The 18,905-nt window shown below is 33.2% G+C and overlaps 1 protein-coding gene across 5 annotated transcripts in view; it reads left to right on the forward strand.

The window, feature by feature from the left end:
- Window positions 1-18,905, forward strand: part of LOC125052267 (serine/threonine-protein kinase Genghis Khan) — a 49,807-nt gene that overhangs the window by 20,049 nt on the left and 10,853 nt on the right. For 2 of the 5 annotated variants that reach the window (XM_047652994.1, XM_047652995.1), the window contains exons 23-39: window positions 177-281; window positions 602-704; window positions 1,064-1,274; window positions 2,392-2,510; window positions 5,020-5,067; window positions 7,028-7,134; window positions 8,201-8,251; window positions 9,289-9,408; window positions 10,373-10,489; window positions 11,456-11,626; window positions 12,406-12,500; window positions 12,935-13,061; window positions 13,865-14,005; window positions 15,926-16,133; window positions 16,886-17,052; window positions 17,443-17,626; window positions 18,420-18,605. In XM_047652994.1, the coding sequence (XP_047508950.1) occupies window positions 177-281; window positions 602-704; window positions 1,064-1,274; window positions 2,392-2,510; window positions 5,020-5,067; window positions 7,028-7,134; window positions 8,201-8,251; window positions 9,289-9,408; window positions 10,373-10,489; window positions 11,456-11,626; window positions 12,406-12,500; window positions 12,935-13,061; window positions 13,865-14,005; window positions 15,926-16,133; window positions 16,886-17,052; window positions 17,443-17,626; window positions 18,420-18,605 (2,260 nt within the window). The remainder of the gene's footprint in view (window positions 1-176; window positions 282-601; window positions 705-1,063; window positions 1,275-2,391; window positions 2,511-5,019; window positions 5,068-7,027; window positions 7,135-8,200; window positions 8,252-9,288; window positions 9,409-10,372; window positions 10,490-11,455; window positions 11,627-12,405; window positions 12,501-12,934; window positions 13,062-13,864; window positions 14,006-15,925; window positions 16,134-16,885; window positions 17,053-17,442; window positions 17,627-18,419; window positions 18,606-18,905) is intronic. The other 3 variants (XM_047652996.1, XM_047652997.1, XM_047652999.1) reach the window with 3 other exon arrangements.

Here is an 18,905-nt window from a genome sequence, read left to right on the forward strand (position 1 = left end):
TTTAAATTTTTTTTTATCTTGTTACGCCAAAGAAGTATAACTTCTTACGCGGGTACATAAGTACACACACGTTTTTTTTTATAAATATCCTTACTCACTTGTTTTATTTTGCATAATTAAATTCATCTGATACTTGTTATTAAGACGTAAAATTACTTTTATAACAAATTTTACAGATGGCGGAGAACGGGCGTCGTTGGCAAGCGGAGAGGAGACAGTTAGAGATGGAGTTGGAAGAGTTTAGGTCGAAGAGAGATACAATGCAACATTGGGAGACACAGGTATTTTGCTCGAATGAAACATTAAATTATTAAAAATATTTCTTAACTTTTTGAATTTTAAAACGATAGGTGTGAAAGCTATGTGTTCACATATGTAATCAATGCTTATAAATTGGTGGTATTGAGTTTGAGTCACGACAAAACAATTGTATCAGATTCAGATCAGGCTAATGAGATTTTAATAGAAAATGATTTTAATTAAATTAAAAATATCTATGAAAAAGTTAGGAATGGGAAGATTCGGACTTCTATAATATGTATATGACCCATAAAATGTATAGTTAACTCTTTCAGTTAGTAATGCATGTATTAATCCACAGATTGCAGACATAATAAGATGGGTGGCTGATGAGAAGGAGGCCCGTGGTTACTTGCAGGCATTGGCAACGAAAATGACCGAGGAGTTAGACTATTTGAAGCATGGTAATTATAGTATAATTATTTAATTATAACCCGAAAATGAACGTTTTAAACGACTACATACAAACAATATTATTATTGAATAAAAAGCAGAAATATTAGTACGGTAAAGGGAGCGTTCAAGTATTACGTAACGCAATTTTTAGAGATTATTGACCCCCCCCCCATGTTACTACTACCCGTCGTAACGTTTTTCAGTACCCAAGTATAGTAAAACGTTTCGTGACCACCTAGTGACTCTTTAGTTACTATTATGTGGTGTAAGTCGAAAAAAATATTAACAATAACGCGTAATTTAATCCCCGCCCCGCATCGTAACGTTTTACAAAAGGTTTTATTATAATAATTATGTTGTGTCCCAGCATCGGCAACCCGAACATCCGGTCCCGTGTCACCTGGCGGGGTTACTTCCGGTCCCGGTGCTGGTTCCGGATGGAGAAATAGGCGATCGCAGAAAGTTGATAAGATGGAGATACTCACATTGCAATCGTCGCTCCATTCAGAGATTCAGGCCAAACAGACGGTTTCGGAGGAATTGAGCCGCACGCGAGCTGAATTGCTTGCTAGTCAGAGGTATATCTTAATTAACATAATTTACGGACATTATAATTGTTTACAGATAATCTTTGTTTATTTGAAATAAACGTCTATTACTTAATTAACCGACTTCAAACGGAGGTGAGAGCTATATCTAGTTAGGCTTTTTTCCTTAGTTTTCCTTACATTAGTATATCAGATCCTCAAAGTCATATCAAGATCCTCGATCTTATTTAGATAAATTGCAACTTAGGAAACAGTCCAATCAAAATAATTGGATTAGTTTTTGTGATATGTGTATCCTATATTCAAATATATTATAGGATATACCTATTTTTTTAATTTATTTTAACATTTATTATATTGGTAACTAAGTAAATGTTAAAACTATTGCCAAAAAAAAACTAACTGAATCATATAGAGTCTGGCTAATGAAAGAAGATAACGAAATAGCGCGGCAAATTCATTAGATAGTATGGTATCCCTAAAAGTTTGATGTATTCTGTGGATTAAACATACTTGATACTTGATTTTATTATTTTTTACTTTGATAGTAACGTATTCAGTATTTTACTATTGATACTTAAAAGGACTAGCATTGCAAGGAAATCTAAAACTACATATATTTATTAAAAAACACAACTTTATTCGGAATAATCAAAACCAGAATGCAAAAAATCAATATGCATAGATTCAGATCAGTCATTACTGTTCTCACTGTCTCTCACATTGATTATGAAACTTTCTAAATGTTTAGGCTATTATACTTGTTAACTATTCGGAAAAAATAAATAATAGAAATAAAAATGAGTAATTGCATGAAGTATCAAGACAATAAATCATATTAACCTAAGAAATTCAATGACATTCTTTCTGTGTTGCCATCCGAAAGTTTTCAAATAATTCAATTATCTTCTTTCATTAGCCAGACTTTATAAATGTCGATTAAATTTTTTAAATTACTTTTATATTATTTATTATGAACATCGTGGGGTATTAAATATCATATTGTAATCATCCACTAGAGTTATTGCAATTAGAAGGCAAATAAAAATGTATTGAGAAAAGGTTCTTGTTACAGGTTATTCACGTATGATGTAATAAATATTTGTTCTAACAGAAACAAAGACTTATAATACATGTACGTTTTCAGGGAATTAATGGAGACTCGTCAGCGTTTAGACTCGGTCGCGCACGACATGAAACGCAAAGAGCAGCACATCCGCGACATGCAGGCCAAGCTGGATGCGCCGGCGCACCCACATAACTCCTGTGAGTATATACACGATATACGTAATATTTACGTGTGTATACGTTACACACGCACTTATATAGGTATGCGACTTTTGGTGGATAAAAATAGTTCATTAGGTTTGTTTGAAGACAATTTTCAGATTTTAGGTAAAACCAAGGAACATAACTTTTTTATGAATAGGGTTTTGATAAATTTCGTATTAAAAGATCTCGTTTCATAAGGAGGGAATTAAAAAAAAAAAATATATATATATATATATATATATATATATTCTGTCAACTATACATTTGTTTTATATTTTGATGCCCTTACTTTTAATTTCGGTATAAATAATGCACGTTATAGTAGTTCTTATCAAGTTAATATTAATAAAATATTGTTTTTTTCTAGTATGGTACATACATGTTTTAAATATACGTCAATATAAGTATTTATTTTTTCAGCTTTGTGTATAATATTTATTTAGTGCACCATTTATTTTTGTTTTCGTTACATGTTACCGCACTATCCCACCCAATACACAAACGAAACGTGATTTTTTCCGGGAACAAATCCAAATCTCAAAATGGAATGTTGGAATCCACAAAGTCAAACGTCGACCGCGACGAAAAAAACGAAAATAAATTGTCTTTGACATTTTATGGACTCTATGGTACGGTGTGTTTGTGAACATTCGAAATTGGATCTGTGATTTCGGACGCTGTGCCATTTTGTGATTCGAAATTCAAAATTGGGGCCAAATGCATTTGTGTATTTTACGCGTTATGACGTGTTTTATTTTATTCCTTTTATATTGTTGCATTTATCGCCATTTGTGGCAATCGACGGGTTCAATCTGTATTGCGTTGCATTTTTAAAACTTTTATTGTATTATTTTTATCTGCATTGTGCTCCTAATGACAGTTCGAGCGTGGTTTAGGCCTTACTTGCCATTGGTTTTGGGAGTTACCTCATGTCTGTGGGGCGTAGCCATATTTGTTTATCACGAGATATATGGATAATGTTTTTGATGTATATTTTCAATTCTTCTTGTTATGTTGACGATTTGGTTTTGATAAGTGTACGAATTATCCAAGATGGCTGACTTTTAAATTAAACAATGTTACCCCAAAGATGTATACGTAATCTTTTAACGGGCGTATTATTAGTTGACACAAATATATCTTTGTATAGAAGATTGTATAGTATTGTGTTAATAGGCTCAAGGCCAGTTTACGTCAAAAATATTCTAGTCTTAAAACCAATTTGATCTTAATGCTATTACCAAAGAACCACACGAACTAGTCATTTTTATTTACCTTTTTTTATATATAAAACCTCTTTTCAATGTACTACTAAAATATTCCCTGGGCGCGTATTAAAATCGGAAAAACGTATTTGATAGAAATGATAGATTATGGCTGCATTATCATCTTTATTTTTTAACAACGAAGTTTCCTTATTGTATGCGATTTATATATAAATATTCTATACCAGTATATACTCCAGTGGAAAGTTTTTAGTCTTTATGGATTACATTAAAAGTTGCCAAGTTTGTTATTTGGTGAATGAAGATTATTTAAAACCGAATTTTATAATCCCATCCCTATCGAAGATTTAAAAAAAATATGTTGAAAAGGGGGAGTTTTTTAGGGCATCACAATGCAGATCACGTTTAGTTTAGTTACGTTTACTTTGTTTTAGAATCTCATTTCATGTATTAATTTTCTATCATGTCATCTACTGACATTTTTTGTTGTCGACTAAAATTCAATTTTTTTGCATTATTTGTATGAAAAAGTTGCCAGTTTATAAAGTACTTTGAAGTCGTGATTTTATCTCAATAGTCTGTATCAGTAGATGACATGAATTTATTTTTAAGTAAGGCATTTTATTCAAAAACCTACGCACTCATACTTATTCCAATAACACATTAGGTCTATTAAGCCTTCCATACTAAGCTACCAAAGGTACGATTTTATTTATTTTTCTTGCAACGACGTGAACATATTTTGGTTTCCACCGGCCTTAAAAAGTTTAATAGAAACTGTTGTTTAAAGGGTATTATGAGTGTGAAAGTTGTATTTATCGTTTTTTATTTCTAAACTAACATTTATATTTGTTTGAAGCATTACAGCGCATTTATTTCTCTTAGTTAATAGCGTCAAATGTGTAACATTGGCGCGCCTTTGTATGACAGTTGCGTTCGGATTTATGACACTTTAATTTTTGTTTACTTTGCTTGGTTCCTTGTCTACGTATAAAGTATATGCGGATTTTTTATCTTGCAGTTGAGTTCTATAGTCTATTAAACACATGGGCCTCATTTACGTGCTATCTATAGGTGCTAATATATAAATAATTTCTGCGGTCACGAATCGGAGCGCAGTCTTTTCGTACAGTGTGCCTTGTACTTGTAGAAATGTGCGATATGTACATAAGTTATACGATATTAAAGTTGATGTATTATCCTGTTATTTATTTTTTTATTACCTTCACAAAGATCGACTTTATCGTCCATAATATAAATTGTAATTTCGCAAGCAGCCAGGCAGGGATCGACTAAATCATATTGGAGCGGGAAAGAAGAGAATGGTGCGTTTAACTCTTAGTCCTACAGCTGTAGACATTAGTATGTGATTGTTTATTTTGTTTTGTCCCATACAGTATCTGTTGTTAATAATTTAAGTATACAGGTTTATTTTGTCTTTCTATAATCATGATTTACTATGGAAATACTAATGTTTGGTAAAAAATATTGAAGGCTTTGACATATTGGAAAACATTACTATTCGTAATTAAACTAAATATGAAATTACAACAGATATTGTTTTAAGGTTTTTATGAATTTCCTTTTTGTGCTGTGTTTAAACAATAACATAGCATAGTCCTATCGTTTCATTGTAAGTACGAGCAAGTGTCAAGGAAAAAAATATTTTGAGGGGTTTGTCACTGTTTTAAAAGTCGAGTTTATCTACGAAAATAACCTTAATTAAAATATTTAAATTAAGAATTTAAATTGTTTACGCTTTTGTTCATAAACGCGCTATGAGCTTTAAGTATTGCAAATATCTTTTCAAAGGCACATGAAAATTTAAATACAAAACAAAAGCTAGTTAAAGCTCAAAGTTCAATTTATGAAATGGAAACGTTTAGAGTTAGTTAATTTTATTTAGTTAAGTATATTTTTGTTAGTTTTACCAATTATGTCTCGATTTTAAAACAGTGATGTTGATTTTTCGGCCATTTTTATGGAAACGATTATATTAAATGCTTCGCTTTTGCTTGAGCTTGCGGTTTTATGAATGTGACAGATACCCTCTTTCTGATTTTGACTACATACCCTCGTTTTCACGTCCGTTCATATTACCAGATAACGCATAAAGCGTCATGGTTTTATTCTCTTTAACACTTGTTTGTATCATAGGCATTGACTAATCTGTTTTTATTGTCAACTACCCTCGTTTTGTATACGTCCTGTAATACAAATCAGTACTTATATTTTATCTCATTATGTCCAGCAAATAGGTCATTTAATGTCTCGACATACATAATACAGTTTTTCTGACGTCATTCTATCTATTAATAAATTGAAGGTAGATTTAAGGTTAATAAGTTTGACTTCAATGTTTATAATAAGTACTGGTTTGTTTGTAAGTTAGTAGTTTGTACAGCGTCCATTGTAAGCGTCCAAAATGCATGTCATTGCCCCGAGCCGTTCACTAAAACATGTCATGTACAGTCGAGTAATTAAGTGAATTTATCAAATTATAGAAATAATATCGTTTCTTCTGATTTATCTGAAGATTGGTCACGTGATCCATATAGAAATGGGATAGTGCATATTTATTTCACTTTAACACTCGACTATACCTAAAACATAAAAATGTGTTTTTCGATTCATGGTTGAGGTTGGGATTTGGTTTATGTTTTACCCTCTATTGTGTTAATTATATAATTTTTACCAATTCTATAATGCGTGAACAAGTATCCTAAGATGCTAAACTTAAGTCAGAGTCAGGTTTGAGTATTTTTTTCATATAAATGATGTATGTGTAACAGGAATTTTGAAAATAACGTAATACTATAGTCGACGCATTATGAACTGAGGCTTCGGGTCATAAAACCATATTAATCTGTCTGTCTCGCTCGCACTTACAGGTCTTATGGAGAGGTGTAGTGATGTGCGTAAGAATTGTAGAGGTGCATATCGAGTGTCATAACAAAAAAAATATATGTATTTATAAAAAAACAACAACCCTTACTCCTAACGACCAATCAGGAGTGCGTGCGTAGCTAAGTATCGATAACGTGTTGCATTGCGTGCACATTCCTACTGTCAGTGACATTTATTGCCCGACGACTCAGTTTGAAATGCTTCGACTTTTGTTATTACTACGGAATAAGTATGAGTCAAATGCTGTATGTTAATCTAGAAAAAATCAAGAAGTTTGAAGCAAAAAGATAAAGACGGCGTTAAAATGTTTCTGACTTGGTAGCACTAGGATACTTGTATAAATAAATGAAAGGGTTTTAACTAATTCTTATTTTTCAGTCTTGGACCGACCGCCATCTCAAATGAGTTACCTCGAACAGTTCTTGAAGGATGCGCCACCTGAGAGGCATTACGACAATGTTAGCACTATCAACAATGAACAGAAGGTCTGTTTATATTACTTAGAAGCATATGTTATATAACATAAGTGTTTTAAAACAATATTAGTTACAAGTTAGATCATCGTTTCTCAGCTCGGGGGGGGGGGGGGTCGCGACCCTTGGGGGGGGGGAGTCGAGTTTGTTTCGTCGCGGTCTGTTGAACAAAAATAAATACAAACACACATGTATGTAGAATAAAAGATTCGACAAAAAAGCGTGCTATGTACATATTATTATAACTGCTTTATTTAACTTTTTGGCTTTTTCGTGGGTCGCGACATAAAAATGGCTGAGAAATGATGTGTTGGAGTAATAATAGTGCAATATATTGTTAAACATCATTGAAAATTAAGGAAATATGAAAGCTGCTAGTTTGAATAGGTTATTTAAGTGTAACGTCGTTTTTATTATTTTTATGATATTAGATTTTGTTTCATTTAGAAGTAGAATTCACAATTGTTCGTAAGCTAATGCACACATAATTATACTAATGAAATCATAACTTCAATCATGAAACTAGTTAAAATGGTAATCGCAAATGTATACGAAAACTTTGTGAAAATTTGTATCATATAGAATTTTTTTTTTAATAATTTCTCAATTATATGCATATTTTGTGCTTTTCTTTTTATAGCATTTTGCAAAGAGACAATTTTTTTAGTAGAATTATAGAAATATTTAGTTTTGAGCAGTATTGGCTTCAGCGTGCGACTCTCATCCTTGGCTGTGCACCAATGGACTTTCTCTCTATGTGCGCATTTAATATTTGCTCGAACGGTGAAGGAAAACATCGTGAGGAAACCGACATGTCTTAGACTCAAAAAGTCGACGGCGTGTGTCAAGCACAGGCTTTTTTTAATAAGTTTTGTATCAAAGTCAAATCATTTATTTCAATTAGACCACCTAAAATGGCACTTTTAAACGTCATACAAAATACAAAGAAGATTCTAGTTGCCCCTTCCAAAAGGTAGTTTCGTGTGGGGAAGAATGGGCACACATGTACATTGCGATTACTTAGATTGTTGTGACTAATAGTGCTTAATTTATGTTGCCTTACATTCGCTTTACGCAGATCTCGCCGGGCTATCGTTACAGAAATGTGCAGCATTGTTGTAACGCAAAGGTGAGATTATTGTTTTGTTTTGCTTGCTACTGTCATAAATAACTGCATGTAATTCATTTGATATTTTTGTCGATTTAATTTATATCCAAACTTATAGAGGGTTGATTCTTTAAATGTCCTGTTTATTTGTTATAATTAGCATTTTAGGGTGAGAATTTAACGCTATACTCTGATTTTTAATTCTGACATTTCTTAAGTGTTACTAAAAAAGTACTCCACGGATAAAGGGAAAAATTTGACTTATTTGAGGGTAATAAAAAAATACTACGTATTTTTGGTTTTACCTACAAAAGGTAAATACAAAAATTTACTCAAGTGACCTAATACAAAAATAACAAATAATTTAATATCACGAATTACTTTATTTTATTCTTTAGCTGGCATCACTGCCTACTAATTCCTGGTTTAGTACCTTTAAAAAAAAATTATTTCTTTTTTTTAATTTTTTACCACTCGCCGTTAAACCACTTTTAATGTGGAGCACCGCACTTAATAAAATGGATATGTCACCGTAAAATTGTAAACACCGTAAATTGTAATCCATCTCGCGAGATTGTAAACTGTCGAAATATTGTGAACCTCAACGAACTGCTTTTAATTTAACGTATTATTATTCGGTAGATTGTAATCTATCGAATCGAAACCGTCAAATTGTGAAACGGATCGCACCGTCATCGCACAGATACATTAACTAACAATAAAATGTATGTATAGACTCAGATGTTCAGACTCGTATTGAAATTGAAAAATGTACCCGGCCAAAATGGTTTACCATCACTGACAGGTCAAAAAATTATAGCTGTCAGAATTCGGAATACGGAATTAAAGATCAGAGTATAAGTATGAATGACGTATCTCAAATCCAATACGTTTTTGACACACGGAAGTCTTTTGCTGCCCGTCGTTTGTTATTAAAACGACTTAAAAGTATTAAACCGTAGTAAAAATGCTCCAATAGGATGTCCACTATTGCATATTATGTTTGTGATAGAAATGTAATGTGTGCCACAAAAGCGCTAATAATAATTTCATAATAGATAATGTATGGATCGCAACAGTCTACGGCGCTGAGTGGGTCAGCCGAGTCACAAGATGAGATGGAACAACGTGCTGTTTCGCCTATATCCTGCAAGAGCTCGCCTAGTGAAATGTCCACTGTAAGTTTATATAACTAATTGTATACAGTTTTCTTTTTATGCCCGTAAGATCACTAGCTCAGTATATGAGAACATGAGAAAATCTGTGCTTTATAATTAAATTTGTATATCGAAGAAATGATCGCTTATAAAGAAGAAGAGGACGAGCCATACTGGTTGCGGCAGCACTGCTTTATAATTGCTAGACTAAAATAGTATTATTGATTACAAAATTTTTGGGTATTTATTCCATAAGTACCTTAACTTGGTACTGAATTGGGTGTTCGGGTACAACATTTTCATTCACAGTGGTTGCCTGGAAGAGATCGCTCGAAAGCGATAAGGCCGTGTTGAATTCCTTTTCATTTAATTATGTCAACTGTATTATATTTCTGTATGTAACGAAGTGTTAATACTCGTAAATAAATAACATTTAATAGCTTGTGCTAATTTAAGTTACTCCGATAAGTTCCGAGACTGAAACTTAGAAATGAAACAATATTTATTTGTTTTGCAAGTTGCTATATTAGCAGGTTTAGAATAAAATATATAAAGCTTAATAAATAAGATATTAAATTTATACTAGGTACTTAAGCTACGTCTGTATGTTCATTTTAATTAGAAAATATCACTGATATTTATTTCATATGTACTTTAGTGAAATATAGTATTAATTTAATATCACACACATATAGAGTATTTACAACATTCTTAAATATCATAATAATATTTAAAAATATACATATTTATAATAATATTATGTAACTATATTATATTACCAATTTTAACTTGTAAAAATCACCCGTTTGCGATATTGAAGCGATCTAGTTTCATTATTATGATTTATTACCGATGAATATTGTGAATGAATTAAAATGAATGAATATTATTCGTCGAATTAATTTATAGTTTATACCCCAATAATAAAAAATGTTTTAAATGAAAGATGTATCTAAAGATAATTCGGCCTAATAAAGTGTAGCAGTATTCGTTACAGGATCAGTCTGTGGCGGCGCCCGTGACCGGCAAACAAAAACTACACCAGTTCCTAGTAAGGACGTTTAGTAGCCCCACGAAATGCAATCACTGCACTTCACTTATGGTAAGTTAATGTCTAATTCTTAAATAAATGTCGATCGTGTTCGTGGAAAAGTTATACTCTGACATTTAATTACGCAAAATTCTGACATGTCATAAGTGTTGCTACTAAAAAAGTTCACCGAAAAAGGGACAAATTTTACCTATTAAAATTCTACATACTTTTTATGTTTTACCTACAAAATGGTAAATCTAAATATTTATATTTTTACTCAAGTGACCTAATACAAAAATAACAAGTATTTCAATATCACGAAGAATATATCGAAGTGCCCGGCTAAAAAGGTTTGCCATTACTGACATGTCAAAAAATTATAGCTACGGAATTAAAAATCAGAGTGTATTTTTGGTAAAAATTTAAAAAGAAATGTTTGGCTTGATAAGGACAAATGGCCTATTCATAATACTGGCCTATTCTACAGGTGGACTATCTGGTACCTAGCATGTTGAAAGTTGTCGATTTATTATCAGGAAAGCTTTACCAAGAAATTCTATTATCTAGCATTAATGCTATGAAAGAGTGAAGCGAAATGAAAACTTGGCACAGGAGCAGGTCCTCATAATAAAGGTTAAGCACTTGAGGCCTGTGACACCGGGAGAATAACAAGTGTGGTTCTGTATTTTAATGGTATTTACCAGGGTCCCATTTTTTAGGTTGTGATAAGCGGTATTCTTATCATATATGTCGCAGATACAACGCGTCACTACCGTCGTCCGACATTATTATTTAATATTTAAACACAGTCAATGCCTGCGCAGGCGCCGATCAGTGAGCCACTCTACTCAAGTACTCAACGAACGATTCTACGCACTATTGACAAATTGACATTGACAAGTTACGACCTGTAAGATGTCTATAATATTGCGTGGTGTTGCCATTCTAATAAACAAATGACATCGTGTTCTTTTATAACATAATCTCTGACATATACAAATATTTAAAATATTTATAATTTATATATTTTTATAGATTGGAGTCACCCGCCAAGGAGTGGTTTGTGAGCGTTGCGGTGTAGCTGTCCACACCGCTTGCTGTGCATTAGTTGCGCCTAGGTGTCCCCTCCCCGCCGAGAGATGTCGTCGTCCATTGGGCATTGACCCCGCGAGGGGACAGGGGACAGCCTATGAGGGATATGTCAAGGTAATATTAGCTTTTATTATCATAAATTTAATAGAAAATATATTTTTTGATTTGATGGTAAAACACTTAGTCAACGTAATAAATGCTAGATTTGTATACAGAAATCTTGAGCATGGCTTCTTGCGTGTATTGGGAAGTAAACAGAATTGTGGATAAAACTTTATAGGCCGGTAACGCACTTGCAACGATCCTGGTGTTGCGGTAGTCTATGGGTGGCGGTATATAGTTATCTTTAAGTGACCCGCCTGCTCGTTTACCTCCTGTCTCATTAAAAAGTATAAGGGTCTGTTTCACAATGTATGGATAAAGTAACAAATAGCTATGCAACACATAAATTATTTGGAAGATAAATTGTTCTATTTGACATTCATCGGACTCATAACTTTTGATGGACTTTATGTGACGAATAGCGCTATCTGACACTCGTGAAACGCAACAATAGTGTTTATCCTACAAATAAGTAATAAATAGCTAATTTGGAACTTATGTAGAACTTATCCGTACATTGTGAAACAGAGCCTTAGTATATCGTGTCACGTGATTATACAATCATACTCAATCATCTCAATTTTAATTTTTGTTATCTACTTTATAAATTTGATATAATATTGTTAGCGGACTAACGTTGCGGCGTTGACTCACTTTTATTTCGAGACTTCGTGCGGAACGGACGTGTAACTAACCTGCCCTCAGTGAATTTTAAAAGTGTAAAGTACCTACACGTTCTAATCTTTTGTGTTAACTAATAATATATAATTTTTTTATTAATTTGATTGCAGGTACCGAAGCCGGGTGGTGTAAAAAAGGGCTGGATGCGGCAGTTTGTCGTTGTTTGTGATTTCAAATTGTTCCTGTATGATATATCTCAGGATAGGTGAGTTAATATTATTGAAATTCCCGAATTAATTGCTGATATTTTCTAAAATTGCTCAAAATAATATACATATACGTATTTTAAGTCTTTATCCGTACGTACGAGTTATCTCCAAACGCGTCTTTTCGAAGGAGATAATCAAATCGAATGGATTTTTAAAATCACATTAAAACGCACACACACATACCTCAACCAATAAATTAGAATTAAATTGTCTTTGTTAGTACATAACGTTCTTCGTATATTACGTTGTAATCCGTTTTGGTTATAATTTTAATTAAAAAATTATCTTTAGATAAAAGATGTATAATAACAAACAGTTATTTGTCCAATTTTTTTATCGTAGTTTTAATGCATATATATATTCTTAGTTTATATTGACTTTAAAACTACTCGGTTTTTAACATAAAAACTTCATTTACGTTTGTTTTTAGAAACGCGTTGCCATCTGTATGTGTAAGCCAAGTACTGGACATGAGAGATCCGGAATTCAGTGTGACGTCAGTGAAGGACTCTGACGTCATTCATGCGAGTAAACGGGATATACCCTGTATATTTAGGGTAAGTACTACGTCACCCACGTTTCTGATAAGTTATTAAATGTTTATAAGTAATTTTTATTATTTTTTTTTATCCCAGAAGGATGGTCCAAGATCTTAAAGTTACGCGTTACTAGGTGATTTTGTGGAAAAACAAGATATAAATAAAGTTTTAAAGCTGGCAATCATATCACACCTGTTAAGAACACGACCGAAATAAAAAAATATTAATATGCTGTATTTTTTTTTTTAATTATAAAATAATTTAAAAAATACTGTATGATGTTATGTAACGCATACTATACGTGACGTGTATAAAAACGTATACAAGTTGTATGAAACTAATATAAAAAAAATATGCAATTATCATATCAAATATTATTTTATTATTTATATTATAAATCATCAATTATTGTAAAATTGTATCTTAATATAGTGGAGTACTCTAGAGATAAGTGTCCCACGGTTTTTCTCTTAATTGGTACGTGGAGTGATAGTATTGTCTTTTATTGACATAACTTTTACACATTTAAAGAAAACACTTTTTTACCCGATTGAAGTTTACAATTATTTTACATGATTTTAAATTTAACCGACGTTTAGCGTGCTTTACAGCGTGCGTGGTCACGGTGACTGAAGACAAAAGATGTTGAATGTCAAAAAGTATCACGTCAATATAATAATACATAAGTTCAATCCGTTAAAAAAGTGTTTTCTTTAAACGTGGAGTGATGTTTATATCACTACAGCTATTTTCAACACAAAACTATATAGTTCCTAAGCGCGTCCATAAAAAATAAATTGTAAATTATCTATACAATGTAGATATCAACGTCCCAATTGGAAGGCGGCAAGCGTTACCATACATTGATGTTGGCGGAATCTGAATCGGAGAAAACCAAATGGGTGGTCGCACTCAGCGAGTTGCACAGAATACTCAAACGTAACAACTTGCCTGATAAATGCGTAAGTATTTGTGTCCGTAACTTATATCTTTATTTATACACCCCCCCCCCCCATGTAACTCGCCGTAACGTTTTTCAGTACCCAAGTCTAGTAGACCAGCTAGTGACTCTTTAGTTACTATTATGTGGTGTAAGTTGAAAATAATATTAACAATAACGCGTAATTCAATCCCCGCCCCGCATCGTAACGTTTTACAAAAGAACCCCCCTTCCAAAATTCTTTACGTAATACTTGAACGCTCCCTAATGAACTTATTAGCATTATTATTATTATAGCGTAATCATAATTTGAAAGAAAACGACGCCTGAGTACTTTATATAAAGAGTGTAATTAAAAAGATTAAAGGTCTGTTTCACAATGTATGGATAAAGTACCAAATAGCTATGCAACATATAAATTATTTGGAAGATAAATTGTGCTATTTGACACTTCATCGGCCTCGTAACTTATGATGGGCTTTATGTGACGAATAGCGCTATCTGACAGTCGTGAAACGTAACAATAGTGTTTATCCTTACCAATAAGTTATAAATAGCTAATTTGGAACTTATGTAGAACTTATCCGTACATTGTGAAACAAACCCTTAGTTTTGTAAAAATCTCCGTTAGTTATAAAATTAAATTTGTAATTAACATAAAAATAATTCAAACATTCAATGTAGTGTTTATAAATGTTCATATATGAGGTTTATACAAATACAGTCGACTCTCGATAATTTGAAACTCAAGGGACCAGAGATAAATTTCAAATTATCAAGAGATCAAAATAACAAGTGTTTGAATAAGCACGAGGGGGAGGGGCAACTGAAGGAAATAAGAATTTGATCAAAATTTGTTACTTATTATTTCCATATTTTTATTATGTATTAACAATTATTATTACATATAACCATTATTCACAAATTTTTATTTCAAAAAGAAGTCTGTAATCTTTTTTTGAGTGAGTGACTTCAGTTTATCATTGTCCAAAGAAATTTTGATAGTGGTGAGAGCTGCAAAGTAATCGTCACTTGTGTCGCCAACAATTGACAAGTCTGTGCATGTATGCAAACAAACGACAGGTACATGCATGATAATCGCTTCAAATTATAGAGAGTAGGGAAGACTGGATTTCAAATTATCGCATGTTGGCGAGCAAGATAATACTTTTTCAACTTCAAATTACCGAAGGGACCAATTTCTATTGATTTTATTCAAATTATCGAGTGTTTTTCAAGGGACCGGATTTTTTTTTTCAAATTATCGAGAGATTCAAATTAACGAGTGTCAAATTATCGAGAGTCGACTGTACAACGAAATTTTATAACTTAGAACGAAGTGTCGTAAATGCTATTATAACTACTACAATTATTAACTACTATAACATCTTTAAGTTTAGCACTGAACTTAATTAATCTAATATATAAAATTCTCGTGTCGCGGTGTTTGTGGTTAAACTCCTCCGAAACGGCTTGACCGATTCTCATGAAATTTTGTGTGCATAACTGAGATTCGGACAACATCTATTTTTCATCCCCCTAAATGTTAAGGGTAGTCCACCCCTAATTTTTTTTTTAATTTTTAGATAAATATTTTTTTTTATGATACAGCATTTTCACCCCTCTACGATAAAACCCCTATTTTTTATTATAAATGACTAGCAAACTCGGCGAACTCCGTTTCGCCACTAGATGGCATCGTTTTATGTAACATTTCGTTTGGTGATCCCGCTTTTCTGTTGAAATTTTTCCTGAATTTTCTTTGCTATAAACCTCACGGAGCCCGAGACCTTTCCAACGAATGCAAAACCGTGGAAATCGGTTCGTGCGTTCTGGAGTTATAGCGTCAGGAAGGAAAACCCGACTTATTTTTATATAGTAGATAAACATGGCAAAAACGTTTGCCGGATCAGCTAGTAACCATATAATTCTTTTCAACTAGGTATACACCGCAGGAATAATAGTAGATTCGTCATCTTGGGCGGGCGTTCGTAGCGTGCAATGTGCGTGCATTGTCGAACGGAGTCGATTATGTTTGGGTGGAGATTTTGGTCTCGCTTTATTGGATCTCGAGCGGGGTGAAATTGTGCCGCGAAGATCTCACGCTCCTGTCGCTAAGTTGCATTATGTGCCAGCCGAACATTTATTGGGTAAGCTATTTTAAATAACTATAATAAAACAAAAGTCAATCACGTAACTTTCTGAATGCAATTTCCATTTATATATTAGGAATTTTTATAATTCTGTACAAAATGTTGTATTAATAAAATCATATGTTGGTGGTAATTAAATATTCTCTTGTGTAATTTTTTTAAAATACTGTGTAAACTCTATATAACGTCAAGGGACTGTGCTTATTTTGACGTTACAAAGAGTTGTTGTTAAATGGAAATAAGAAAAATCTGTATTAGAAAAAGTTTATTTCAGACTAGTGTTAGTAATTACATAAAAATAATTCTTATTTGAACGCTATGCTAACGCTTTTGCTGTACCAGCAAATATGTTGTATTTTTTTATACTTATTTTATTCATATTTTGCGATATTGAGGCATCTTCGTCCAATTTGTAAACAAAAGAACGGATTTCTCAGAAAGTTTAGTACGTATGATGTACACAGCTTCGCAGTATTAACAAATTTCGGAAAATTAAGTATTTTTTATTATTTTATTGTCGTTATTGAGGGTGGGTCAAACGCTATGTAGAGTGTATTATTGAATAACCAATTGATTTCGACGCTTTAACGGAGTTGTCGTTAAGTAGAGGGACGTTACATGGAGTTTACACTGCATTATAAATTTTTTAACTTTTTATCTAAAACTCCATAAAGCTCGTAATACTGTGGGTCAGTTTTTTAAATATTTTAAGCTTTAATTATGCTTTATTTAAAAATATGATATTACAGTGGTGATAGCCGGTCGTGGCAGACACGTGCGGTTGGTACCGATCCGTGCGTTGGAATGTCCCGAAGCGGAGAGCGTGAAACTCGCAGAGGCTAAGGGCGCGGTGGATGTGGCTGTCGGCGAATTGAATGCCACTGCGCATGGTTTTGCTGTAGTTTGTAAACGACAGGTCAGTTATAACTTGGATTAATACCAAAGTATAAGTTAATAAGTACAGACTGATTTGTATGTGGTTTTCCGAGTAATTTTTATACAAATAAATATAAATTGACGCTACTATGCAATACGAATAAAGGCCGGCAACTCACTCGCGAGCCCTCTGGGTCTGAAAGTGTCCATGGGCGGTATCACTTAAAATCAGGTGAGCCTCCTTCACGTTTGATCCCTGTTCTATAAAGAAAGTTTTAAAAGTAGGGTCTAATTTTTATTACCCACAAAGTAGTAATGTCCAAAATAAACAAATAATCGGTACTTGTTTGTACTGAACAATTTTTTTTGAAATGAGAGCGATAATCTTGCCAAAAGTTCCTTTGAGTAAGTTTAATTATATATATTTCAGAACTCGTGGGTAGTGCTAGTATATGAAATAACTCGCACGGCCGCAAGAAGGTACCGCGTTGCTGAACTGCGAGCGGCCGCGCCCGTACTGAGCGTACAACTTTGTAGGGGACGACTCATTTTGGGGTACAGAGGAGGTCTCGTTGCCCATACATTGAGGACTGACTTGGATCGACCAGCTGTTTGTGAGTATAGCTTGATAGCTCATAGGACCTTGTGTCAGTATTGAAAAAAAAAAAACAATTGGTAGTGATTAATGAACATTATTGATTTTACTAATCTGATGTGTAGCTTTATCGTATAAATAAATAAAATAGTCTGTATTCGAATATGATATGAGTCGAGCAGTACTAGCCTAGTGGCTTCAGCGTGTGACTTTCATATCTGAGGTCGTAGGTTCGATCCCCGGCTGTGCACCAATGGACTTTCTTTCTATGTGCGCATTTAACATTTGCTCGAACGGTGAAGGAAAACATCGTGAGGAAACCGACATGTCTTAGAACTAAGAAGTCGACGGCGTGTGTCAGGCACTGGAGGCTGATCACCTACTTGCGTATTAGATTTAAAAATGATCACGAAATAGATTCAGAAATCTGAGGCCAAGACCTAAAGAGGTTGTAGCGCCACAGATTTTTTTTATTCGTATATGATATTTAATATAAGTACACGACTATCGACGGAGTAAATGTCTCCAAATTTGTCTCGCATCTTCGCTACCATTTTCCAATTTTTCTCCACTATCTCTTTTTATTTCACCTTCTCAGGTTTCTGGTGGGCATCCTCTCTTTCTTCTTCCCTTTATCATATACATTATTTAAAGGGTTTTTTTGGTGTTATAAGAAGAGGTTTTAATGAATATAGACTAGATAGAAACGAAGATAGAATTGAATTTAGTGTAAATTTATTTTTTATTTTTTAGTTTGTCTGGAATGGATAAAATTCATATATAAATACCTAATAAAACTTTTATATTTACAGCTCTAGTTCACCCAGAAAACCAAGTGAGCGTATTCCTAACTCACTCTGGCGCAAGACCACTTTGCGCTAGACCAGCTGGAACGGACTGGTTGTTGGTCTTCAGTGCTTTGGCCTTGTACGTGGATCGAGTGGGGATGAGGGCGAGAGACGCTGAGATAATGTATACAGCACATCCACAGTATCATGGTATATATTTTATTTATAGAATACTAGCCGTTTCCCGCCCGCTTTGCTGGGCGAATTAAAATAGGAAATAAATAAAATTTATGTTTATATTCTAATTATTCTTCTTTTTAACTTCCCGCTAAGAAAATTGAAATATTTCGAAAATCGAGTTTTTAACAGATGTTGGCGTTTTGAGGTTCTAGGAAGCCTCCCCGAATGTTTCCGCGGTGAAGTCCGTATGTATAAATTTTCATAAAAGTAAAACAGCAATAAAAAATTAAGGAACGTTGGAATTAAAATAAATAGCCATAAACCATCTAG

Source organism: Pieris napi, chromosome 9, assembly GCF_905475465.1.
Source record: "Pieris napi chromosome 9, ilPieNapi1.2, whole genome shotgun sequence".
Lineage (NCBI taxonomy): Eukaryota > Metazoa > Arthropoda > Insecta > Lepidoptera > Pieridae > Pieris > Pieris napi.